General features: G+C 43.5%; 1 protein-coding gene across 4 annotated transcripts in view; it reads right to left on the reverse strand.

Annotated features, from left to right (window-relative positions):
* The window catches only part of SMARCAL1 (SNF2 related chromatin remodeling annealing helicase 1), a 33,893-nt gene extending 21,483 nt beyond the window's left edge, over positions 1–12,410 (reverse strand). The window contains exons 1-7 of one of the 4 annotated variants that reach the window (XM_079310797.1): positions 12,311–12,410; positions 10,579–11,530; positions 9,854–9,904; positions 7,184–7,444; positions 6,216–6,266; positions 3,308–3,488; positions 2,249–2,399 (exon numbers count right to left, since the gene is read on the reverse strand). In XM_079310797.1, coding sequence (XP_079166923.1) covers positions 2,249–2,399; positions 3,308–3,488; positions 6,216–6,266; positions 7,184–7,444; positions 9,854–9,904; positions 10,579–11,440 — 1,557 coding nt within the window. In that variant the 5' untranslated portion in view covers positions 11,441–11,530; positions 12,311–12,410. Of the gene's footprint in view, positions 1–2,248; positions 2,400–3,307; positions 3,489–6,215; positions 6,267–7,183; positions 7,445–9,853; positions 9,905–10,578; positions 11,531–11,968; positions 11,985–12,125 lie in introns of those variants that run through there. The other 3 variants (XM_079310800.1, XM_079310799.1, XM_079310798.1) reach the window with 3 other exon arrangements.
* Between the last annotated feature and the right edge of the window lie 15,471 nt (positions 12,411–27,881).

Consider the following 27,881-nt stretch of genomic DNA (forward strand, 5'->3'; position numbering starts at 1 on the left):
CAAAACAACAACAACAAAAAAACAAAATTAAAAGATCAAGTTGACAACACACCAGCTGCTCTATGACAGTAGCTGAAATTCATGTGGTAATTGTCATTCAATCAACCTCTTGAAATGCTCCACACACCAGAGCAAGATATCCACCCCCAAACCCATCTGTTAGCCAGACCACCCACTATTTCCTTTGTAATTCTGTCCCCAGTGACACCAAGCTCTCTGCAAGGTTTGAGTTCTGCTGATGTTGCTCTGCAGAAAACTGTCTGGGCCCATCAGGATCTGGTGCCTACAGGAATGTAACCAAATGGTGATGAGAAATGGCATCTCTGTCTCTAGGAGCTTTGCCTGTTGAAATCCCCCAACCACAATCATTCCTCTCCACTGTTCAGCAGCCTCATGCAGCAGCAGGAGGAGTTAAATGTGAGCTTCTCACATTTCTCAGGATGTGAGAGAGTTAACAATTAACTATCTTTCTCCACTTACTGAAAGCACCACAACCAAAATGACTGAACACACAGGCAAGGTTAGATGCCAACCAAAAAAGTGTGTGCTTGACACCATGTCAAAATTTAAGACAAAGGTGGCAGCAAAAGGAAAGTACCCAGAAACTCCTACTGTTCTGCCCTCTCCTTTTATAAAGGGCATGTGACTAATTTACACCATAAAAATGATCCTGAATTTTTCATAGGGTGCTGACCTTAGACCACTAGAAGTGCTATGAAACTACCCTGTTAATTATTTAAGTTTCAATGCTGAACTCCAGGTGCATGTGGGTGCAACACTTCTGACCCAAGACTACCTTGCCCTTCCCAGCTTTCTATGGCACCTTGACTATAAAGTCACTCAGTGACCTGAGCACAGAAAGCAACAATAAAACACTGATATTGCTATGATGAAGAAAATTTCTGCCAATTTGCCACAAAAACTTCTACCATTACAGTAAAACAAATCTGTACTAGAATGAACTGAGCAGATTACAGACTATAATAAATTTCACCTTTTGAACTTCTGTGACATATTTTTCTTACATCTGCATCCATTACATACTCAAAAATCAACCAGATCTCTAAAGCAAATGGTCTAATGAAACATCTCCCACAAGAGCCTCCTGGGCAGCTGGGAGTAGGGGAAGGAAGAAATCAAGCACTCAAGTTAATAAAAAAAAAAACCAACCAGACAAAAATGCCTCATATTTCCTACATCTCCTAAAGCAGAATGCAGTTTATTTGCAGTTGCCCAATACTTCAGAAAACCTGATGTAGGCCCAAACTGTTCCTGGCAGATATCCACAGAAGCAATGGATTCAGGTTAGGTGTTGTCCCACAGGTCTACAGACCTTGAGATTTCAAATATGATGAGCATCACTCCCTTTATCAGTAAACAACTTTATTTTCTTTTCACCCTGCATTTTGTTGCACTACTGGATATTAAAACACGCACCAGGATGCTCTAAAAACCTGGTTACAGCAAAAAAACAACAAATACAAATCAATACTTTTCTCATCAATGCAACATTCCAGGAAAAGCTGAACTCCCACCTCCTCCTCCTCTGGATAGAATTTACTGACCTAAAAGCTCTGGCTCACCTTTTTCTCCCACAGTGAACGTTTCACTAGCCTATGGCAACCCAACAGCCCCAGTGCCCAAACCATGGCAATGATTTATTTCAAGACACATGTCTCAACCATACAAGCTTTCTTGGGCTTTGACCAACATTAATAAAGGACTCAGTGGAGTCAGCAGCATCCACTGGACAGGCCAAAAGACATATTATAACAGACATTTAATGATGATGATAATGGGGTCTTTTGAACAGAGTGGAGAATCCCAGCATCTGGGCCCCTGTTCCAGCCAAGGAACTGGCAAATACTGCTGTGATGGGCTTGAATAGAAGACAATTGCTTGAATGTAACTATTATCTTCAACACTGATGAATAAAATGCCCTCTTGGAGCCAACTGACTTGCAGGAACAAAGTTAACAGAGGGTCAAGAGGACACACTTTTTCTAGTTGTCCCTCTTCCCAACAGATCAGCTGAACAAGAAAAAGAAAATCAGCCAAAAAAAAAAAAATAGGCATATACTATGCAGTCCACACCAAGCAATTTCCCACCATCAAGTTTCTAAATCAGTACAATTTTTTGTTTCTTTGCCTGAATACATGAGGAGTTTAACTTTTGCACAGCACAATGCAGTCTAACCATCACACAGGCTCTTCACTGACCCCGTGCACATGGCCAAGCTCACAGTACCTCTGCCCATGTAAACCTCACAGAAGAAGGAGTGATCACCAGCAGGGGCCATTCCTGCTGGTAATAGGCAGCAATGCAGATGGCCTGGATGGTCTTGCCCAGCCCCATGTCATCCGCGAGGAGCAAACGTCCATTTCTGGAAATTGCAAAACTGGGGAAAACACAGGGAGACAGGAGTCAAGAAATGGGAAATCTGGCAACCAGGATGAGCACAAGTCATGGCCAAGCCTCTAAAGTGGATCATCTGGAAGTGATCTGGGTTCTTCAGTAAACCTGGATTTTCTCCCTTAGTCTTCATACAAGGGAGCAACTCACAAATCTCTCAAAGCTTGGAAGCTCCTGAACAGAATGTTTCAGCCCAGTCCTTAGAGATTTTGATTTCATATGAGAAGTAGCCTCAAGACCTTACAATTACTTAAAGCACATTCTTTCCATTATATTACTCACATTGTGTTCCAGAGTTCACTCTGGTTGAGCTAAGAAATTATTACTAAAAACAATAGCAATTTAAGACCATTAAGTACAGACTGTACTGGACTGCATATTGAAATCAACAACTAATGATCATATATGATGGGGACAAGGACATTTAAATTTGTATCTGTACATATAATTAGTAATTTTAAATCCTTTAGGGCTTGGGTTCCTTTTTTAATATTCAATAAACAACAACAACAGAAGAGATGCACTTGGGAAAAAAACCAATTACCTTACAAAATAAAAAATCATATGACAATTATGTACATACTGAATCACAAGAGGCAGATCAGAGATGTATCATTTAATTTGAACAATTTTTTATACTAGCAAAATACTACTTTCCACCTGACTCATGATGAATTCTGTCTAGAAACAAAACAGACATGTCACTCAAAAAATAATAAAAAAATTTGAAAAAAATCCCAAACAAACCACACTATACCAAACAATCAAAAACCCAAAGTGCCAGAGTATAATAGACCCAGGCTCTACAGAAACCCTCCATGGACAAGAAGGCAACCCGGGCACCAATATAAACTCCCCAGTTCCAGTGCTTAACAGCATGCAAAAAGGACATACTTCACACCTTCCCGCTGAAAGGGCATGAGGCTCGTCACGATTTTGGAGTCCACTACTGAAAGGTCAGCATCAGGAATGTCTGTCTGTGATGGACACCTCTGGAGATGAGCAGCAAAGGTCTTAATTACTGCTTCAGGCAGTGGCTCCACTTCCACAGATGCGAGGTTCAGTAACACCACCACTGCAAAGAGCACAGCAGTTTGTTATCTGAAGGGACAACATGCACACAACTTCCATTATGGATCTCAGGACACAACCCTCAACCTCTTCAAAAATATAATTTCCTGTCCTTAAACAGCTCACAGAAATCATGGCATCATGCACAGGTGTTAGCCTGGCCTCTTCCATAAAGTCTATTTCAGAGCCACATGATGAATCACATCTCCTCCCCTCGTACTTAGACTTGGTTATAAAAAAACAAACTCTGATGCCATCATTCAGAGATGATTGTTACTAATACAGCTGGAGCTGGATTATTCATGCTGAGGGCAGCTCAGGGCACACTTTACTCAGAAAGGAAAGTAGAGATTCGAACAAAAGAGTTCCTGAAGCCTAGAAAGCAGGGGCAACTTTATCTTGACCTTGGGATTCTGTACCTCTGAGGCTTTCACTGTGCCAAAACCATCAGAAATTACCCAAGACAGTTACTTAAAGAGCATAATTCATCTTCCATTTTGAAAACTCTCTTCTCCTGTTCCCTGAATTCACCCAGTTGAGTTCTGCTTTCACTTTTCCACACTTATTTACCACATTGGGTAAGAAAACAGGAAGCACCTCAAGACTCAGAGACACAGCTCTTGTACCATCAGCAGCATCACTCCAACAGCATCCTCCAGGATCAACAGCACCTCCCTGCTCAGCTGGTGGCCACTGCTATTCTCCTGGACAGAAGCAACTTACAGGCCAGAACCAATCTACAGGCAGCCACTTCAGTTCCTCAATACTACTGTTCACTCACCCATGAAGCCTCACAACTTGACCTTCCCAGCTGGACTAAAGGGATCCCAAGATCTTGGAGCCTTCATCTTTTCAACCCATGCATAATAACAATCACAGCATCTAGCCAATTCTCCTCCTGGATGACCTTATTTTAGGTTCCTTCAGCAGCCTCTCTATCCTATCCCCCCCCAAAATAAAAATGTTTCTTTTTTATCCAACAATTAATTTCTAAGAAAATAACCATAGGTTTTAAAGATGCAGTGAGCTGTGACCAGGAAAACTTACTTAATAATTTTTGTCCAGCGACTGTGAAATCAAAGACACATCTGTCTACACTAGGAACACAAATGCAGGTGCACAGATTTTTATTGCAGGAAGCAGCTTCATTTTTTCTTTAGTATTTGGTTTGTATATCAAGTCCGGAAGACAAAAAAAACCTGCTTGGAAAAGCAACTAAAATAAGAACTCACTACACCAGCAGTAAATGCACCAGAATTCAGTTAGGTATTTTTGTTTCAGTTGTCTCCAAGAGGAAAACAGCAGGATGGACCCCTGCCATATAAAAGGGGAAAGCAATTCCAAGAAATATACATATGAAAAGATTTCCATTTGTGGTTGGGCAGTGACCAAACTTTTTAAACTCTCCAGCTTAATTTATACTTCAATAGCAGGAATTCACCCAAAGAACAGCACAAGCTTGTTATTACACTCACAGACAGAGCTATGTGTTAGCATAATTGCTACAATTTGCTCACTGATAATTCTGTTGCTATTGTTCGGTACATGAGCTGGGAGAGTGATTAAGATATATCTGCCACTAGCATGATTCATCCAACAGACAGTTTTTAGTGAAGTGACCTTTATATAAAGATGACTGAGCAACTAGGCAAAGATATTAACCTCTACAAACACTTCCCAGCTAACAGATCTCTCTGCTGGAAATGGCAACCAGCCTTCCTAAATTCTCTTTTTTTAATTTTGATGTAGGCAAATGAACAGGCAACAAAGCAAATGCTGTTCCTCTAAAAGGCACGTGCTGGAATCCTCAAATGCCCTCACAAATTACACTCTGCAAGATTCATGGAATTTTTTTTTTTCCTTTCCTCAAATCTGTGGGATTCTGAATACTTCATGTAATGTGTACAACTGCCAGCCAGCATGACCAAGCCTATGACAGACTAGGAGGTGAGGTGTCTGCTCAGACTGCCTGGCACATGCTACAGCATCAGGCCCTTTGCACGTACAAAAGGCCTTTTGACCAAATTGTGAGGGATCATCAGCACACATCAAAATCAGGAATGTCAGCATTTCAACCCTGCAGTTTCATAACAGTCTCCTCCAAGACACACTCACTTGTTTTCAAGACCTGGCCTTCCTACACAGCCCCACCACATGGCTTTCAGCCCTACAGCCATTATTAATGTTATTAAGACATGCACCATAGAAGCATGCACTTACTCAATTATTAAACACACTCTGGTATCCCATAGAAGCAGGAGCCCATGCTGGAGAAAAGCTACTCTAAGAAACAGCATTTTAGCTTGAAATACTCACACTTCCTGAGGATGTGTACAGAGCACCTGGCTTATTATCCTTCTGAAACTTACCCAACCAAATTCCAGAGCCACAAACCCTCATATGAGCACCAAAGCAAACACAACATGCAGACTGGGGTGATAAATAATAGTTATAACACTTAGGACTTGTGTAATGCTATTCATCTCAAAGCACTCTATAAACTTAAATAAACAAAAAAACCAAGAAGCAGATGTGCTAGAAGCATGCTGCAGACTGGATTATTCTGCAAAGTTGCATCTATTAAAAAAAATCCCACACCAAAATACAGTTCTGCATTTCAGTTCGGCAAGTCACAGTTTCAGCATCATTATACAGATGCAAAAAGACAAAAATCCAGACAGAAACTGATGCACAGGAAGTTCTCCCTCACTGGAGAAACACAGCTACTCACTCAGTTTGGGGTAATCCTCCAGCAGAAAATTCCACTTTCTGGTATTCATATCTGCAATAGTTACAATAAACACTGTCATAAGTCTCTTTTAAAAAAAGATGGAATTCTCTGTCCATAAGAGCATGCCTACCTACCTATATCCCCTGCATTTCAGAGCCATTTTAGAAGAATCCTTACATTGATCAAAATTAATTCTCCTCTCTTTGCTGTCATGTTAACAGTTTGGAGAAGATTTATATGACCACACTTGTAGAAATGATGGTTATCATCAACATCCAAAATGTAACATCAATGCCAGACCTATATGGCAGGGTTATCCCTGGGTAGCATCTGTGTACAACATCCAGGGAAAGAACACTGAATTGAGAGCCAGGTAAAGACACAGAGAGTTCAGTGAGCCCTGTCCAAAGAACTAGAACTCCAGAATTTTTTATCCATGCTGTCGCTGACCTTCTGTGACACTGTGCATGTCACCTCATCACTCTGTGTCTCATTTCCCAAATTGTAAGTGGAAAAAAAATTTACCATTGAAATCTGAATGCCAACATAAAAAGTGCTCTACAAAGTGCTCTTGAAAACATTGGTAAAACTCCTGGTAAATTAAATCTGCTGAGGCAGTTGCAGACACTGTACAGCATGGTAAAGCAGAAGTAAGAGAATGTCCAGCTGCATTTGATAATAAAGACAAGAACTTTGCATGGTCTCTGTACTGCTGGCAAATCATCAGCACAACCCACCTCATTTACAGTAAATGTAAATGTGATCATGCTGAGATCTGAAATATTACCTCAGCCAGGGATAAAGTTCTGGAAACAAACACAATTCTAACTAGAACTACAAGATCTTCCAAAATCTTCATAAAAGCACATTATCTTAGGCTTTTGTGTATTCTCACAATCTCTCCTCCATGAAGCAAGAACAGCCCCAACAAGGTCATTATTAGAAAGCAGACACAGCAGGAGGCTCACCATAATTTCTGGAATCCATCTGTTTGAACAGCCCGATCACTTCTGCAGAATACCCAATATCCACCTCAAATCGCAGGCGAGAGATGAGCACACACTTCCCTCTGACAAGAGCTGAGGGCTTCTTCCAGTTCTTGCACATCTTCAAGAGGGATTTCACATCAACCCCACTGCCAACAAAATGAGAGCCTGATGCCAAGCCAACCACATTTTCTCCTTCCAGTGGTGCCAGAATTACTGATGAAAGTTGATTTGCTTCTTCCACTAGGGAGAAAAGCATACAGATATAGAAAAGAATTAATAACAAAGAACATACACAAGTTTGAAAGGAATGATGATTCTCTGCTTTCATTCACAGGGACAAAAAAAAAAAAAAAACAGAGAAAGCAATGGCTCAGAGAAGCAGGTTGGTGGGACTTTCCACAGAGAATACAGCAGGGGCAAGGAGAAGACATAAGTGAACAAGGACCTGTCCAGCATTGTGATTGCACTAAGCTCCCTCTCTGTCAGCAATCCTAAAATGTGGCTCCCTAGGCCAGGGCAAATGATCTGCAGAAGCACATTCAGCAGTAAATTGCACACACAGCTGTACAGTGCTTTCAGTCAGAAAATCACAGGGACAGGAGCATGGTGACCAACAGGATGTGTCTGAAAAGATGGGAAGGTGCTTCCATAAACAGCAAAGGAGAACGATTTAAAAATATCTGTCTCCTGCCTCATGTCAATGTCTGATAGACAATCCATCTAGGAGGAATGCTGTCTATTCACAATGCTGTAGGAAGCAATCTAGCCCAAATTCCTAAATCTCTTTTGTTACAATTTAAGTTCGTTGCCCTTTAATCCATGTCCTACAGTTAGACTTGCACTTCCACCCAGCCATCTGCACTCCTGCCTTTCCCATCACCAGCAATCACCTCTGCCACAATGCCAGGGCATGGTGAGAGGAGGGACTCAGCATTTTACAGATGTTAGCCTGAGAACACAGCTATCCAAGCACCAAAGTGGTGAAGTTTGTCCCCAAGCCTCCACCTCACAGATACTACAGTAACACAAAAATCCATGAACATCTCCAGAGTCCATTAGACTCAAAAGCAGGGGACCATTAAGCACACTCTGCCTCCAAGTACTTGTGGAAGGCAACTTCCCCTCTCTGGGAGCTGTTTAAAACAAACCCAGGTGAATCCAGGCCTTTGAGCATTCAGCTGCACATCATGATCCACTCTGCTTCTTTGTGAGCAGTCTAGAAAAATGATACGCAACAAAAAAATACAAACTTGAAGTTCAGTGATCAAAGTGTGAAAATGGATAAAGAACTTCAGACAATTTCTTCCTAATCAATTAATAAATTGGGTATCATCCAACCTTATTTTAAAATCCACTGAAAATAATTTTTAAATTAGAGGGATTAGAAACCACCAGCTTAGACCTTTTCCTCCTAATGCACCAAGTAAAATATTTTAGATGCTACTGGTTTAATATTGTGTACTTAGAAGTCCTCTCTACAACTAAAACTGAAAGAAACTAGAGGGGCAAAAAGCATATTTTACTCCTTTATTTCAAAATTTGTTTCTAGGCTTGACTGCATGTTCATAGTACAAAGAATAAAAAAGTGATATAGGACCACATTATTCAGAAAAAACTAAATTACAGGTGGGAACTTTAAAAAATAATTGTTTTACACTTTCACTGTTACATTTTCAAAGCCCTTTTAAGTTCATTTCCTCTTCTCAGGCTATTTTCCCCAATTTCACAGGCCAATGTTCCTCACATACTGTCTTCACTTGTAAACAGGAACTTTCCACAGAGTACTCACATATTTTATAGCTTTAAAGAAAAATGCCTGATTTCTAAAAACCATTTTCTTCATTCCTTGGTATAGAGACTCTGCTCTCATCTGTACTTGATACACTTCAAGCAAGCCAACAGCATTTAAATTATAAATGTGTGGCAACCCACATGGGAAGCTAAAATACCAGCACTCAACTGTGGTTTTTTAAAGTGCTCAACACAGGCCTAATTCTGTTCCCACTGAAATCAATAGTGATTTATCACTCACTTCAATACAGTGTGCTTTTGAAAAGCCTGAAGTATTTGCCTCTATCATCTCTCAATCTTTCCAGAATAAGATGACAGGAGAGGAAGAAAAAGATAAACCCCCTCTTGTTATACCAAAAAAAAAAAAACAAAAAAAACCCAGGAAATTCACTTTCAGTCTCACTCAAAACCCTGGCGAATTACCCTTTATCCTTTTCTGAAACACAAAATTAATAATAAAAGTGTTTAAATAAGAGCTATTCAAAAAGAAAATATATGAATGGACCCAGAAATTAAGCATTAGCCACTGGAACACACTCAGTTTTCAAAACAAATTCAAAACAAATACCAACACAGCAGGTTATTTTCCTATGATCTTGCTGGTTGCTGAAAAATTCAATGGCAGGAAAAAGTGCAACCTGTGCTTGGTATTTAGATTACATGAAAAATTAAATTATTTCTAATCAACTACAAAGTATCAGAAAATGTAATGAGCTAAATGCCTAAAAGATGAACATTACCTTTAAATAGTAGTTTTATTACTCAAGATACTAACAAAGCTAAACAGTAACTATAGAAAGCAGGGGAAGGAGGGGTGTCAATATTCCACTTGTTTTTAAGCATTCAACATTTACTTACAGAGACTGTTGTAATCTTGCATGCTGAAATTCCATTTTTTCATAGCAGGATCTAAAGTAGGGCAAGAGTAATAGGGCAGAATATTAATCAGAAAAATAATGGTGGTATGAAATGTTCATGCAAGGTGAAAGTATTCAATCAACTCATGCAAACTTTTTGTCACACATCTGAAAAACAGCTATGCCCAAGTTTACAGCTACATGACACCAGAAAAATCCATGGGGAATATCAATACTAAGACAAGAAGAATGCAACAGCCATTCACAGGAATCAGCAACACATGAAAGAAAACAAATACAAAATATAACAAATAAAGGTAGGATTAAAAGATCAGAGGAAAATCAAAAGGGAAAGATTCCACTGCTCTCTGTAACCCAAGATCATAATTCTGAACTATGGGTGAAGTGAGTCATCATCACATCCCAATTTCTGACTAACTTCACTTCCTTCACTTCCAAAAAACTCTGACCAGCTGCTGCCACTAAACTTCACAAACACTGCTCATAAAGCAAGGCTTCTGGCTTCTTTTCTAAATCCAAGCTCAAGTTATTTAGGTCCAGAATTTCTATCCAATTTAATCTGAATTTACTTCTCTAATCCCCCATTAATACCACATATTCCTCCCCAGCAACAGGTACACTGGTAAGAGCAAGTAGCAACTGCAGTAGCAGCAGATGCCAGAGCTTTAACCCAATTTAAAACAAATAGCAGCAAACAATTCTTACCATAAGCTTTGCTTGGCACCTTCTTAAACACAGCAATAAGCTCAGCATTATACCCTATTTCAACCTGGAATCGGTCTTCCCCAAATTTCACACATTTTCCTTTTGTAACATTATTTGATTTCTTGTGAGAGGCAGTTTCAAAGGTAGAGCCCACAGCAGCAGAGCTGGTCAGTTTCTGCATCCTACCACTGGCCTGGGAGACAAAACCTCCCCCTGTTCTTTCTGTCAGTCTGTTCATGTTTATCAGCATTTCTGAATCACTTAGGGCAGCACTGCTTGGTGTAGAAACATATTTAATGGCAGATTTGTTCTGAGTTTGTAAATCTTTACTACCATCAGGGTGCCCATTATCAATGAGTCTTGGATGAGGTGGTCCTGTGGGGTTTTTGAAAGCTGGGTAGCATTTGGGCTGCTGGAATGTTCCGTGATTAACTGAAGTGTGTTGTCCATGTTCCTGACTATCAGCATCCGAGTGATGTTTATGGGAGTAACTCTGAGAATTCATTGCAGGGAACTGCTTAAGGCCACTTGCATGTTCTGAGTCCTCTGAACAACTCTTTTGCTGCTCTCTGTGTGAGCCAGCCATCTGTTGGTTTGCTATGTAATGGTTATAGCCTTTCTGCAGACAGCTCTTCTGCTCCACAGGCATGTTTGGATTCTGTCGGTGCTGGCTGGTGAACCCATGATTGTTTCCTTCCTTCGAGTTTCCCGGATTGCCCAGACTCTGTTCTTTCTGTGCAGCTGCAGCAATGCCCCCGTGCCCAGCTCTCTGGGCCGCCAGCCTCTCTGCTCTCCTAGCCAAGGCCAGCTGGCGGTTCTCTTCAATCCTTCTCTTCTGCTCCTCTGTAAGGCCTGATGACATCTTCAACGACTCCAACCACAAATCTGTACCAAAACTACATTGGGAATTAATCACAGAGGCACCTGCTTCTTTAGAGCACGGCAGGCCACTCTGCAAAAAAAAAAAAAAAAAAAAAAGGAAAGAACAAATTACTATTGTATTGATAACTTATTATTATCAGTGATTGAGTATTACTGCAATTGATCCTACACAAATCTAGCAGACCAGCACTGTCACACCAATGCTGAGCCATTATCAGCAAGTAGATGGTGACAGACACTGATGAGGCCTTGCATGCCAGTCCTGCATAGATAAAACATACGGGAAAAGGAGAAAATTCCTATTCCACGACAGTTCTGAGTACTGTTCTCTGCAATTCCCAGCAGAACTAGTAAAACAGCAAAGCACAGGGACACCCAACACTGCAGAGCCAGCCCTGCAAAGGCACATGCAGGGAAGGGATCACATCCCTGCACAGTCCGGTGGAAGTGTGTCCTATTTCGGGTACCAATTGGCAAAGATGGGACCATGCCCATCTTCCCTGTTCACCTTCGGTTCCTGGCTATCTCAGCCAGCTCCTCCTGAGGAACCTCCTCTGGCTCGAACAGAGGGGAGCAGCTGGCTCCCATGGCACGTCCCCGCAGCCCGCCCGCTCCGGCGCTCGCTGCCCCGGGCGCTGCGGGATGCCAGCCCCGTCCCTCCTCACCTCCCTGCGAGCGGTGGGTTTCGCCCCCTCCTCTCCCATGAGACGGACACGCTTCCGTCATAAACTCCACGGAGGTCCCGTCCCACCCCGTCCCTCGGGCCCTCCGGCCGCCACCCACTGACCCCGTGGTCCCGGAGGTCAGGCCTTATTCCCCGCCCGCCCCGGGGGCTCCGCCGCCCGCTCACCGCCGGCAGGCACGGCCCGGAGCGCCTTCGAGGGACTACAGCTCCCAGCGGGCCCTGCGCTACCTCCCGGCGGCACCGGGCGGGCGGGAGCGTACAGCACGCCGGGAGAGAAGAGCTGCGTTCAGGGCGCGCGGTGCGCTGGGAAATGTAGTTTTCCGGTCGCGGCGCCATCTCGGGGGCGCTGGAGTTGTGGTGTTCCGTGGAGGCATCCCGGGGCCGGTCCCATCACTCGCTCAGGCCCCTTACACCGAGCGGGGACTGCTGACGGTCCCAGGATGAATCCTTGCCCCAGCCAGCACCAGCGCTGTACGGCCGGGGCGGACAGCAGTGGGGAAGGAGTCTGCCCCCTGGGGTTAGGAGCAGCAGTTGGCATTGGTGCAAAGCTGCTTTGGCTAATGCTGCTTTGTCATTTTTGAATATTGGCGCTAGGTTGGAAAAATACCTCTGTGACCATCGAGTCCAACTAAACCAGACACCACCAGGTCAACCACACCATGGCCCTGAGTGCCACGTCCAGTCTTTCCTTAAACCTCCAGGGATGGTGGCTGCACCGCCTCCCTGGGCAGCCACTGCAATGTCTGATCACCCATCCTGTAGAGCTGCCTGGGGTTGTGGATGAAGTGCAGGGCCTGGCACTTGGCCATGTTGAATGTCATACCCTGGTCTCAGCTCAACCTGTCCAGCTTTTCTCTGCAGAGTGATAATCCAACCCATCTTGGTGTCATCCATGAATGTTCTAATGGTAAACTCAATCCTGTCAGATTGCCAATAAACAGGACTGGGCCCAACACTGATCCCTTGGGACACTACTAGTGATCAGAGAGATGAGGGGATGTTCCTGGAGGCTGGAAGAGGACACATGTCAGGGCTTTCCACAAACAGAACATAAAAGAGGACACAGGGAACTATGGGCCCATTAATATTTCTCCAAATCCTTGGAAAGTAGTACAGTCTTCGAAGAAACTATCACAAAGCAAATGAAGCAGGTGACTGGGGAAGCCAGCACAGATTTACTGGAGGCAAATCATGAGAGATTAACCTGATCACTTTCTGCAGCCAAATGACATTTTCTGTCTACGTGGGGAGAATAGTGGAGGTTGCTAACCTGGACTTCAGCAAAACATTTGACCATGTTTCCCATGAGCTCCTGCTGGATGAGCTGACCAGATAGACTGGAAGGGGGATCTGTGAGATAGGTAGGAAATTGGCTCCCAGGACACAGCAGAAGGCAGCAGTCAATGGGTTTTATGCAGCCTGGCACAAGTGCTGTCCCTCAGGGGCAACACTGGGTCACATGTTCAAATTACATTGGAAGAGGTTTCATCTTGATATGAGAAAGAAATTTTTTGCATTGAGAACAATAAATCATTGAAACAACCTCCCCCAGGGACAGTGGGGTCCCCATCACTGAAGGTTTTCAAGATCTAACTGGACAGGGTGATAGATAACCTCATCTAGGCTCCCTTTCTCACAAAGGGGTAGATCAGATGGTCTTTTGAGGTGCTTTCCAATTTGGGCTGGTTTATGATTTTGTGAACACCTTCAAAATAAGGTGATTACTCATATTTACATAAATTAAAATAAAAGTTAAAATAAAAGGGCCTCCCAGGGTTTTAATTATACATGGGACTTGATTATACCCATTGAGATGTCTTTCCTGAACAAGCCCATGTGGGTGACCAGAGCAGTAACTGGGGACAAAGCAGAGAAAAGGAGAACACCATAACCCCCTCCCATCTCAGAATTTTACCACCCTGCCCCGTGGCAGGCCCAGAGCTGCCATCCTTGTCCCCAGACACCATATTCTCCCACCTGACAGCCCTTTGGCTCGGGACACTGGAGCCAGCTGGCTGCTTCACAGTTTATTCATTCTTCTCTCTGCTGGGTAATTAGAAAAGGTTATCATTAAATTGCTTCCTGATTAAGCAGCAGTGACTACCATTAGTCAGGAGCTTGTCAGCCCAAGAAAAACAAGGCAGGCAGGAAGAGTGAGGTGCAACTCAAGACACACCACAACCCTGGGAGTGCTGTTCCTCACCTGGCAATCACGCAGACATGAGCACGGCACATGCACACAGCCACTTGCAAACACACCACATTTAAGAAAAACACAGGCTAAGGAGCTTCTCTCAAGCAAAAAAATCCAACCTTTTTGCACATTCCAGGTCGTCTCGCTGCAGAGCGTGTTTGCTGGGAAGGGATGCACAGCCTCGTGGTCTCTGTCCAGATTTTCTGCCTTTGCCCTTTCTTCCCCTGCAAGCCAGCAGCCTCCAGGTGGCTGCACAGCAGAGAGAGAAAGGAGCAGATGAGAGACCTTTTTTCTCTCTTTCTTGCCGCAGTTTTAACTGCCCAAAGCTAAATCAGATCCCAGTGTCACATATGGATGAGAGAGAGAGGGAACATGCAGAGCATAACCCTGCTACTGTTTCCAGCCGCCTTCTCCCTGCCAGCAGCTATCCAGTTCCAGGTCTCTGACATGGCTCCGTAAGCCTTGAGAGATCTTGTGGGGAAAAACTTGGGAAGAGTGGGAAAAGCCCCATTGAGGGAGTGTTCCCAGCTCATGGAAATGTTGAGAGCAGGGCATCGTTTGCAGAGAGCTGTTGAGTTGCAGGGTCAGGCAGACACAGGCAGACGTTGAAGCATTTGCTCCATATGGCACAAGTTCAGCGAGACACAAGGAACAGCCCGGCCATGCAGAGAACAGACCTACAAAACTAAAGGCTGCTTGCAAGCAGTTTGCTGGTGCACTCCAGGTGTCCTTTCAGTCAGAATATGCTTCCAGCAGTGGCTTGGACTCACTCTCCACATACTGGGTCAGGGGCAGAGATGCAGAGTGAAAATCCTGGGAGGACTGGGCAGGATAGTGCACCCCAGTTCTGCTGCAGTGGAAATGGTTCACATCCTTCCAAAGAAATGATCCCATCAGTGACAAAAATTATGTAAATGGTGTTCTCAGTGTTGTTCTTAGCAGGATCTTTGCATCATTTGTATCATGCTGCAAACCTCCTCTCATGGGCTGGATTTGCTGACTGCTGGCTCCAAATGAGCCAGAACTGCCTGTAATGAGAAGCAGCTAATATCTGAATGATGAGTCTCCCAAAACTCCAGAGCCATTCTGGAATCTCATGGATTATCCTTTGAGGGGTCTTGGGCAGCTCTTTAGAGCTCCTACTACTGTCACATTGAAAACATTTGCCCCATTTCACTACTTTGCCAACACACCTTGATGGTTCTCCACATGAACAGAGCTGGCTTCTTTCCTGCTGGATGTGTGGCCAGCCTGCACTCTCTGCTGGGGCTGAATTGCATGCAGGGCTGCTGTGTGTAGCAAAACTATCCAACAGAGAACTGGAAATCAGCCCAGACTATGGGTCCTGAGATGCCCCAGCTTCTGGGAGGGTTTTAGTAGCCCACACTGTGCTCAGAGACCATAACCAATGCCCAATTGCACCAATCTTTGACCAGCTGTGGAGAATTTGTAGTTGCACCTTCTGAAATAAATTAATCATGTTATCAGTTCCAACCCAGCTAAAACCAGTCAAGTGGTTGGACTGGAGACATACAGGTCAGCTTTTAAGAGAAGATTGTGGTGCAGGAGAGTCAGAGAAAGGCCTCTGGACTGTCAGAGCTTGTTCCAGCTGGAGAAATCTTTCTTTTAGGCTACTAGGGTCTGACTTGAATACTCTTTGCAAGACCTGTCCTGTGTAGGCTGTGGAGTTGTGCTTCCTCTGCTCTGGTTTGGGATCCTCAAGGAGGTCGAAGTTGCCTTATGAGGAACTCAAGCCCTGGGCTTGGAGGGCCAGGGTGTACTTTGGTTTGGGGAGGTGCTGACCCTTCATCTCCTACCATTCCCTGATTTCTTTCCTTAGACAGCTGTTAATCCCCTTTACTTTCCCTCTGCCATTGAGGCACATCAAGAACCATGGCCTCTTGGCCCATTTGACAGCTCAGGCCTTTTCCCTGAGCATCTTTGTAGGACCAAATACAAAATTTGGAGTTTGCTGAATCCTGCTGTCCTTGAAGCTCTAGTGAAAGGACATTTGTAGAGACTTTTCTGTGAGTTTTTCTAGCATGAGAAGGTTGCTCCCCTCCTCTGACTTCCAGCTCAGTGAAGACCACTTCTTTTTCCCTGCTTTTTGGCCACTCAGAGCAAGAAAAATTAGTCACCCTCCATTCTTTTGAAGCAGCCTCTTTTATCTACACAGCTTGTTCTTCCCTGGCATGCTGAAGCCTTTCTGCTCTTGTCTATAATACAACCCCTCCAACAGCTTGCAGGGTCTCTTTTCTGCCTTCTGTCCTTCTTGGCTGGCTTCCCCTCCACAGCTCCTGTCCAGAGCAATGGTCTGCACAGCACATGGCCCCCACTTCACTGCCAGGCCACTGCCTCACAGAGCTGCTGCAAAGCTGAGTGTACTTGAGATCTTTTGTGTCATGCAGCCCAAGTGTGGGGGGCAGCTCACTGGCACCCAGAACAAAAATTTAAAAGAGAAAAAAACCCCACATCCTACATTGAGATTCAGTGTTCCCAAAGCTTCAGACACCAGCATTTAACACAATATGAGCTGTGATCCAGCTGGGGTGAGGGCACTGGCAATGTAGACTCTCCAGTATCTCATTCTTAAGACTGGAGCAGAGCACACCCCTCTGCTCTACACAATTGGTTGGGATTTTTTTGTTCAGATGCTCAACAGAACTTTATCTTTGTGAAACACAGTTGAACTGGCAGAAGGGCCAAAATTAGAAGGAAAGGCTTGTGTGTGCACATAGAGACAATTTAACTGCATAAGCTTTATTTCTTTAGGAAATGAGGTTAAACAAACCAAAGTTGCTTTCCTAGTTCTATTTTGGAGCTTAAATTATTGGCTTGGTTTTCAAGCTCAGAAAAAGCAGCTAATGCTATGGCCTTGTATTTATATGAAACCAAGTACCAAGATCCTGTTTGTTAAAGCTGGCCACAGTTCTCTGTCCCTTCTCCTCCTGGTGCATAAGAGACCCAGAGATATGGAAATACCCTTTAAGCAGTAGAATCGGAGGTCAATGGTGTGATATTACACCAATGTAATATTAATGGTCCCTTACTCTTTCAAAGGAGCAGCATCTTTCCTTGAAGGATCTGAAAGCATAATCCAGAACAAAAGGAGTTGGCAAAGCACCTCTGGAGTCCTGTGGGATGCAAGGTCTGATGCCAAGGGGTCTTCCAAGAGACAGATGTAGACCTGTGGCATGCTCAACACTTTCCTAAAAGCCCTGAGCTGACAGTGGCTTCTGATACAGCTGTTTGCCATCCTCTGCTGTGGCTAGATGAGGGCAATGTAAGACCACTGCTTGAATTAGGAATGTAGACTCAGCAGAGGACTCGCCTCTACCCCAGTCTTCACTTAACCAATGATGCAGGAAAGTTGCTCTCATCTTAGAAACCTCTCTGAGTGCAATTCTTGGAAAGTGAGCCAGAATCTGGCCTTAACAAACAACTCATGCTCAACTTGAAGTGTGTGCTTAAGCTTGTTAAGCCTGCTCCTTCAACAGAGAAGATTTTCCTTCGTGTTGGGAATCTCATCTGCTACAGAAGGGGGAAGTCACAAGGATTTGTTTGTTATATTTTGTATAGCAGCCTGATCTAGAAAACACTTGCTGTCAGCTGCAATATTTTGCTACCAGCTTGTCTCAGTGATTTCCACTGGGCTCCATGGGATAGCAATTATTCCACAACAGGGAGTGCTCTGAAGTGTCAGGGCAGTGTGCTTGCAAGGTACTGCTGCAATCTGCCCATACTCTCTCTTATTATAAACAACAAGGGTCATAGGCAATGGGAGTACACGTGCTTTGTTTAGGGAGGGCATTTCCCCTTTCTGATCACAGTAAAAATCATAATAGCCGGATCCTGAGAAACAGCCTCAAAGGTTCTGTTTAAAAGAATATGACTACAGAAAGCAGATGCTCATCAAGTTAAATAAGGAATTTAATTAGCCAGCATTTTATCTTGTTTTCAGCAATATGATGACAAATCACATCTTAATAAAATAACATTAGGGAGCAGCACAATTCCAGTGCTTCAGGAAATGAGAAGTAGTATAAGTTATAGGCCTGTTCCCTCCAAAGAAGTCATTCCCATTCAGAAATCTGACATGCTGTGAAGATGGATAGTGTTTTAGCAAAATGGTCCTCTGGCATTTAGAAAGATTTACACCACTTTTGGCTTTAAAAGGCTTAATATGGGGTGGTGAGGGAGAAGGAGTGGCATGAATAGTTCAATGGTGTGATAATGCAGTTAATATTTTTTATTCCTGTGGTGGCACAGGTATGCAGGGTTCTTCACAAGTAAGTAGAACAAAGTTGTACTTTCCTCAGTGGGGCTATAAATAAATATAGATGTTATACATTGTACAGTAAGTAACAAATTTAGTGTTCGTCATGTAGTCAAATATGTCAAAATTCAACCACAAGCTCTCATTTGATGTTTTGTGTAACATACTGATTCTTGCCTAACACTGAGAAAGCTTTATGAAGGATCCACAGAAAGTTTGCTTATGACCTGGTTTGAGAATTGCAAAAGTTTATCTAAGCTCAACTTCTGGGACCCAAGAAACTTCTGTTGTTTGGAGTATTGATGTCCATTAAAAAGCATAAGAATGACAATTACAGATGAGGAGAATTAGCTTATAATACAAGAATAAAGGAACTACTTCTCCCATTCAGCATGGCTGTCCACTGAATCCTTCCTTTTGTTTGTAGCAGGGATCAAACCCAAGTTTCAGGTGACAGATCATGTGATCATCACATAGCTGTCTACCATAAAATGCACATTTTGATCCTAGATGATATTTTGAGGCAATACATTTCCCTTGCTGATCACACCTTTTAACAACAGTTATTTCTGATGGTCTGTTTGACATTTTCTATCTTTCATATTCAGAAGTTGCTCCATAAAGCAACTATTCCTATTGCTCCATAGAAAGGAGAAAAGTGCAAGAGTTGTCTGATTGGATCTCTTTGTCATGCAAGGGTGCACACATACAGAGACAGTACAAACACTGAGTTTATTGAATCAAAGACAGAGCAGAAGGGTGGGTTGGGAGTGGGTCTCCTCTTTTAACAGGCAAGAAATTTCTTTTAAGATTATCTTGCAGGAGCTTGACTTAAGACTGAATGGGGAAGAGTGAGGTTTTCTCTCTTTTGGTGGAAAAAATTGAAATGTATTGACCTGGAAAATCCAAGCTCAGAAGCAGCAGCTGGGTTTTCAGCAAGTCCCTTGATTCTTTCCCTGTTGTCCATCTGGATTCACTGTAACACAGAGAAATCAAGTGAAGTTTGGAAATGGCCACCATTTCCATGTAATTTTGCCAGGATGGAGGGCACTGCTCCGTGCTCTGAGAGCACTGCTGGATGTCAAGGTCTGTAAGCAGTGGTGGGTATGACTTCTCATTTGCAGAGCTGTTTGCAGAATTGGACCCTTAGCCCTCCTGGAGCGAATTGTGAAGCAATGCACAAATCAAATCAAGATGCTGACTGAGATTGCACCGTGGCACAATATCATGCTGGCAGAATTTGATGTCCTGTGATGTCTATGCAACATATGGTTGTAAAATGACAACTGAGTTCTGGAGGACAAAGACTAACCCCCAAGTGCCCTGCAAATACTTTCCAGCCCACAGACAAGTTAAAGACCAAGTCTTGAAAATCATCTGATCAGCACCTGAACTTGATTGCTTAATGGCAGAACAGGTAGTTCCCTCTGAATTTGCAGATGCTGTCAGGTTTTATTCATAGGCATGACACCTTGCAGTATTAATGCTCCCTGTGGATGAAACCAACTTTTTTTTATAGATTTTCCCCACTTTCATTAATTACTTAATTGGCACACAGTAGTATAAGAATTGAAGTGTATTCCTATAGGGCAGTCATACTTTAGACAGGAACCAAGCTATTTGCAAGCTGAATTAAAAACAACTGGGAAAAGCATTTTCAGTTGTCCCTGCTTCATCCCTGATTGCAGCAACAAAGCTGATATATTGCCAGTTACTGATCCCACTACCTGGGATTTGTCCAGGTTGAGAACTTATTAGTGTTTATTTGAGAGAAGAGGGAGAGAGAGGGAGAGCACATCTTGTATAAATCAGATTAAAGTATTGACAACTCCTAAGCAATGCTCATTCCAGGAACAAGTTCACTATGTGATAACAACACTGCTAAAAAAGAATTGCATTTTGAATGCATGTCACTCTGCAAATACCTGGTGGGTCATGAGTTTTGAGGCTTAGCTCCTGGAAGAGAAAACAGGATTGCAGAAAAAGTTAAATACTCTAGATGGAGATTGTGTGAATTATTTAATATGTGGGAAACTTAACAGCCACTGGTGATGATTCAGAGTCATTTTGGATTAGATTAGAAATTATTACAGGTGATAACAGACTACATTAAATAACCTAGGTCTTGGCCCAAGCCTAGTGAGCAAAGAACTCTACTGTGTGCCATGGTTGGCTTGCACATTTCAGTGGGGAGTCATGGTTAAATGCAAACCTGAAAGTGCAAACTCCTGTCTCTTCTCTCAGTGTGGCTGCTGGATGTCACAACCATGAAATATAATAGTCAGTATGTGTTAAGAGTCTTCCTCTCTGCCTGGTCCATAGGTAGTGTACATCTGTGTGATTTCAGCCACAGAGTTTCAGCCACAGAGCTCAGCTCAGGCTGCAGACTGGTGCTTTTCTCTTGGGAACCTTTGATGCACTCAGCAGCAAGGCAACTTTGCCACCAATATCAAGTCTGGGCTTGGCTTCCTGACTGTCACCCTGGAACTATTGGACACTGGTTTTTTAAAATTGCCACAAAGAAGAATGCATATGGATAGCAATGGATAGCAGGGTAGTAGGAAGGAAAGGGGACACCTACAGTTGCAAATACAGTGGCTCTACCAGTATGCCAACTCCTTTCCCCATCTCTCTTTCACATACACACAGAGGCAGTTGAGCAGTTGCAGATGGGGAAAGAAAATAGATAAATAAAAGTGTCAGTGGAATGGATTGATTTGCACTTGGTCTCCTCTCATCTCTCTGCATATGTCTGCTGGTATGTAAAGATCACACAAGCAAGGGACTGAGCACCGACCTGGAAAATTTATATCATTGAACATAAAAATGAATCAAGAAGAAAAGTGTAGGAAGGAGGTGGTCAGGGAGGAGAACAAAAGGAGATTAATTTTTTTTTCCCTTGTACATCAGGATTTCTTTGGGACAGTGATTTTACAGGACACGTGGTGCCATTGCTTCTGCAGGTGCAGCTCTGCTTCAGAGAAAACAACTATGTGGGCAGTATCCTGTGCTGAGATCCCTAGGGGTTTTGATCTTTTTTCTGCCTAAATGTGGGTTCCCCAAATGTCATCAGAGGCAGTCAGGGGTAGACTCAGCAGCAGAGTCCCAACACATGGTGGCTTTAGATAGAAAAGACTCCATATCCATGCATGTTCTCCTGATACCCAGAAGGCTCTACCAGCATCTCCAGGCACCCAAATAACTTCAGGGAGAGCAGGAGAATACATCTCAGTGTACTCTGGGCCAATTCTCCTGTGATTTACCAGTTTTTCATTAAGTCTTGATGCTTAGCATAGAAGTCTTACCCAGGATCACAGGCAGGCTCAGCAGTGGAATGAAGTTTGAATTTGGCCTGTGTTTTATGCACAAAAACCTTCATTTTTAGAAAATGCTGGAAACATTTTTCCTAAGGCACCATTCTCCAGGGCATCCTTGCTTCCTTTTCATTGCTAGATTTTACACAAATGCAGGATCTTTGGTGCTTAGTCACTCTACTGTTCCTGCTGTTTATTGCCTCCAACGGGCATAATTCTCTGCTTAGGAGACCTTTGCGAGTTGCTGTGGAGGAGCCGTGGGCTGTTGTCATCCCGTTTCCAGGGGGCAATAAACAGCAGCAGTCAGACTTCCATGGAAGAAAGATTGTGTGATTATTCAGTCATAAAAAGGGGGAAGAAAAATAGAGATGTATTGCATGTGTTCTCACTTGCACATCACACAAGGATGTGCAAATTGCTCTCGAAGAGAACCATGCTATGAGGTAAAATAGTTCCCTACGCAGCACTTCGCTGCTGACTCCAAGGGGGAATTCTCTTGCCTGTCCCTCAGTTTCTCAATATAAATCAAAGAGGTTGTAGCTCTTCCCATATAGCTTAAGTGGTTTCAGGGCCAGAAATCAATTTATGTCCTTACAGGGCAGGTCAGGAAGGCAGGGTTGCGAGTTTGGGGGTGATGCAGGGAGAGAAGTGTTTCCTGGGGTTGACAGCTTGTGTTTTCCTCATCTTCTTGAATGAGAGCACATTTGTCTGGGAGGAAGATCCAGAGAGACCACTTAAGATGGAAAGGGCTGGTATTAGAGTCAGCCCATCACCACAGTCATCTGCATTATGGCCTGAGGGTTAAAAAACATCATCAGAGAGAGCCCAAGGCCTGCTAGGAAGGAAAAGCCCCTTTAGCAGCATGGAAGTTCTTCCTACAGGCAGACAGTGGCTCAGAAGCTAGTGCTTTTGAGAGTTTCCTTTTAGGGTCTGTGAGACTGAATATTTCAGTTTGCTGAGATCAAGTCATTAGGCATGACCCCACAGAGTAGAGGAGATTTCCAGCTCATCAGCACTGAGGGTTCATCCCACAGGGAAACCCAGGCACTCACCACCCTTATGGAGATGTTCAGCTTGTGGCAGCATCCATCCCTAAAACGGTCCCCCACAATAAAATTTAATTAAAAAACTCTTTAACTACATAAGCTTCTAAATTAATTAATTATCTTGGCAAGAAAATGTGTATGGTTTTGAAATCTCCCTTTAATTAACATAAAGTGCATTAGGAAGCAGTAGATCTGGGCCATCACTTGGATGTAACAGTCTCTCACTTTTATGTGCTCCTGAGGCCCTGGGAGAGTGTCAATGCAATGTTTAAGCTCCCTTGCAAATTCTGTGTCTGGGCCACCTGCAAGGCCAAAACCTCTTTTTCAGAGCAAAGTTTCCATTCTGAGGTACTATTGGGGGATGCTCCTTTGAAAAAAAAGAATGGTCAAAAGTCAACTCCTCTTTCCATGGGTGTAAATCCACTACCTCTTCCCACTCACCCCTCTTCTATTTCCCTCTGCTTTCATCATCTGTACCATGCCACCTCCAACAGCCCTGCCTTTAAATCCGCACTCCTCTCTTCCTGATAGAGCCTTCAGTTCACTCATTGACAGACATTGCATTTATCCCTTGTGCAAAGGTGTGGGAGAGGTCACCAAGGAGAGTGATACTTGCCAGTGGAACCTTCGTGCACTTATTATTGACTATTGTGCACTTTCCTGTGTTTCTGATGTGCACTGGAGCATATTCAGGGCAAGAGAGAGAGACAAGGCAGTATCTTAACAGGCTATGGGTCAGCTCAGTGTTCTGTGCCTGACATTTGAGGCAGATGTGGGAGCCTGCTGCCTTCTTCTGTGAAAATGATGTGGAGCTGGTGCATATGGTGGGTAATTCTTCAGCACAGGGAGACACTAGGATGTCCTCCTGTGATGTACTTCGGTGCACCTTTCTCTGATCTCCAGTGTCCCTGCTTTTCTCAAGACCCATTTTATACAATGAAGACAATTAAAAAGGTCTTCTCATGTCTGGGTCTTGGCCTCTGCCAACATGGAAATTCACCTACTACTGATGAAACTAAGCAGATTATCTGGCTTGTAAGCAACTTCACTACTTGCGTTGTATTTATGCAGCATGTGTATATCTGTCTGCTGATGCAGGAACAAGCTGCTGTAGATGGGGAAGTTATGTGGGCAGCCTAAGATGTTAAATCCAAAGATACATATCGGTAAGAATTTGGGAAAACAGTCTAAAATATCCAAATGTTCATTATACTGAAGGAGAATTGTAGCTCAAGAAGGATCTTAGCACAGGATTCATAGGATTAATCTCCCAGACATCCTGGTGTGGTATCTCCATGCACTACCCCTTTATGCCAGGTGCAGGTCCTCCTGAGGACAGACATTCAACATCCCCTACAAAACTCTTGCTTTTTTTCTTGAGTATGGCAGTCTTGTGCCAGCTGATGGTCCTAGGGGGAATATGCTCAGTGTTACTGTGTCTGCTGATGAATCCTGGTAACTCAGCAAATGCTGGATCACATGCTAGATCCTTTCTGTTCACCTCGATTTGGAGAGCATGGAATATCTCTCAAGATCAGCCCCTAATGGGTTTGTTTAACAACATTGTTTTTTCTCTAAATCCCATCAGACAAGTGTAAGCAAGTTCTAGGACTGTTGTGTGTCACTAAAATAACACACATCTGAGAATGCAATTAGACACTTGAAACAAATTTGACTTGACTTAGGAGAGTAGTGGAAGTATCCAAGGAACATTTGATTATATACTTTCTTCTTTTTTTTTTTTTTATGTTTAATTTTCAGGTCCTTTTAGGCTTGGGATTTTATGACAATTGCTACATTCCTGGATAGTTAAATCCACTCAGTATTTGGCTGAATGCCTTCTGAAGATATCCTGAAACACACCAGCTATTGCAGCTGCTCTGTTCCAGTCACAGTTCTGACTAGTCATCCAAGAGGACAAGGAATTCCTTTTGTAGGTGGTAGTGTAGGACTTGTTACCAGGAAAGCTCCATGTTTGAAGTTGTCTAGTCCTTAAGAGAAGTGCTGTGGCACTGCAAGTTTGAATTTTAAATCCAGAGCCTAAAGGAGGAAAGGTGGGGGCTGTCCTCATCAGCAATAGTATCTTCTCACCCACATTCTCCTGCACATTGACTGGCCTCAAGCCTGCTTGTAATGAAAGCTCAATAAAACAAAGACATGGATTTCTTCCTGAACCCAGGGAAAAAGATGTGCAGTTGTACTTGTACTTTGCTTTGCTTGGGGTCCTGTTGCTGGACATGCCTGATTTCAAAAAAGAACCAATGCTTTTCTTTGCCCCTTTGTAGAGAGCAAGCTGCCATGGAAATAGAAAAATTTGCTGTGTATCACCTCAGATACAGATCATGATTTTTGCAGGAAGAGAGCAAGTGAAAGTTCAATCCCTGCCTGGGGAGAAAGCAATAGCACAGGAGCTCCCTGTCTGCAGAGTGCCACAACTTTTACTCCAGTCCAAGACAGCAGATACACCAAGGCACAAAACTCCAGCAATTATTTGTGATCTCCTCTGAGAAGATTATTCCAATCAATATATGCATTATTTCTGAATGTTTAGAAAATGCATAACCCCCCCTGCTCAGCCCAGCTTTCCAGCAGCAACATTCTTTGCATCAGCACACTTGCAACTGCCCAGAAAGAAAGACCAAAAAAGAAGTGAGATAGCTCCCTCTGGCCCATGGCTGCATCTGCCCACAAGTTTCCTCAACTGAGTTATGGTAATTACTTGAGATTTATTTAATATCTCCATCCAGGAAAAAAAACTAGGAAGTCTGGCTGTGACAAGCAATCAGAGAGGGTACTCAGCTGATGAGCAGCTCCCCATCACGGAGAGAGCAGTAGGAACCTTTGATGTATTGGATTTAAGTGATGGTTTGCCAGAGGGATGGGGCCCATGCCACGGCAATCAAAGCTCCTCTGCACCATTAAGAGCTGTAAGTGGAGCAGGAGGCGCAGTGCAGCTATTGACCGAGTAGGTGGGCATGAAAATGGGTTTAGGTAACTGTTTACTTCCTGAGAGATGGAAAACACAAAGGAATGTTTCTCTGGCAGCTTTCTGGCTCCCTGACCCTCTCTGTCCACATCAGCATTTATATTGTCTGTCTCTCACATGCTTGTGCACAATGACCGGTGTGCTGAGTTCAAGTTGTTCGGCTGCAGTCCACATAATGCTTTCCTGCTTGCATTTGCCTTCCCACTATCTCTGCCATTTTAAAAAAATCCCAGAACTAACAACATAAGAAATAAAAATTTGCTTATATGATTTTCTATCAGGCTGCTGCACAGGCAGATCAAGTATTGATGCAGCTCCAGCCACCCTTTCTTGCTTCCTCCACCCCCTCAGTGCTGAGCGATGGCTTGTACAGAGAGGTGAAGAGGAGGCACATGAATAGCAATACTTTTTTTGTCCTTGTTGAGGGAGTAGCTAAGGGCAAATGGGCCCACACTGTGCTTTAGATAACCAGTGTTAGAGTGTCTGCTCTGAGACCAGCCTGCAGCCTGACATCTGAATCCTTCTAGAACAAACAGGCCTGCAGGTCTGTGCCAAGATGCCTGGACATCTCCCCAGTCTAATTTTCTAGTCAGTAGCTGGGATGTAAAGCAACCAAGAGGAACCAGTTCTCCACTCCTAGCTGATTGAGTCACATGGTTTTTCTTCCTCTTTCTGTACCTGAGGAGGGCACGGGTAGTGTCTGCCAGAGCTGATGCCTCCCAACTTATCCTCCCTATGTTAACCTCTTGCCTGTTAGTGGGCTCGGGAGACAATGGATCTAAACTCCCAGAAACAGGTCCTTCTGCAAAAGAAGGTGCTGCCCATCATATGCTGCACATTGCTTTCTGTGAAACAAAATTAGGATGGCTGAACTGGCCTCCTAACAGCTCCTGATTCTCACTGGCATCTCACCAAAATGTCTTGGGCCAGCTCTTTCCAGTGCAAGCATTTTAAACAAGACACCTTGGTCCATACCAAGGAGCCTGAATGCAGCATCCAAGTGTGAAAACATTGGCAGTTGTCCCATTTACCAAAACAGGAATAATAATACCCACTCACCTCTGGGAAGCATTTGGAGCACCTCCGATTTATTATTTGTTTTATTTATTTTGTCACATTTATCAGCCATTCAACTCTCCGGGCACACAGCCCATGCATTAAAACCCAGAGTATAACACAAAGATCTCCTCTACCCTGAGAATATCCTTTCTGTAAAACCAGGCATGGGAAGGAGGTAAGGATAAAAGATGTTTTACGCAAGCAAAGGATGACAACAATATTTTTTTCTCCACTTCTGTTATTGATGGAACCATTCTGAAAATGTTGGTGACTTCAAGACAAGAAGATGGGAACAATAAAAAGCGTGGGGGGTGGTGGTGGAAAGCCATCCTGGAGCATGGACACAGAGACTCGGCCTCTAGCCAGCCTGTCTCACACACAGGAAGTCTCTAAAATGTTCTTTCCATTATTATTTCTCTAATGACCCCATTAGACACATATGAAATTCTGAGAAGCCTTAAATATGTTGTAGACAGCCGCACTGGCAAATCCGCCCAGCTTTTCTGAGGAATGGCAGGCTGCATTGATGAATGTTTTAAAGCATCCCAATGTGTAATTTATTTCCTGGAAATTAATTGCATGTGCTAGTTTCATTTTCCTGTAGCAAATAATCAGTCTGCTCCTTTTTAATTAGGTAACAACATAGAATCCTCTACTAATCATGACACAGTGGTTTTTGCATGCCATGTCTTCTTCTATAGGAAACAATTTCAAATCATTGTCTAGGGTCCAGCACAACTTTTAAGAGACATGAGATTATTTATCAGCAGTATTGCCTGGGTCACTGCCCACGAACATTTTGCACACAAGACCACCCAGAGAATCCAGACTGGCATTGGTGCATGCAATGGCCTCCTGAAG

This window comes from Erithacus rubecula (assembly GCF_903797595.1).
Source record: "Erithacus rubecula genome assembly, chromosome: 8".
In the NCBI taxonomy this organism is placed as follows: domain Eukaryota; kingdom Metazoa; phylum Chordata; class Aves; order Passeriformes; family Muscicapidae; genus Erithacus; species Erithacus rubecula.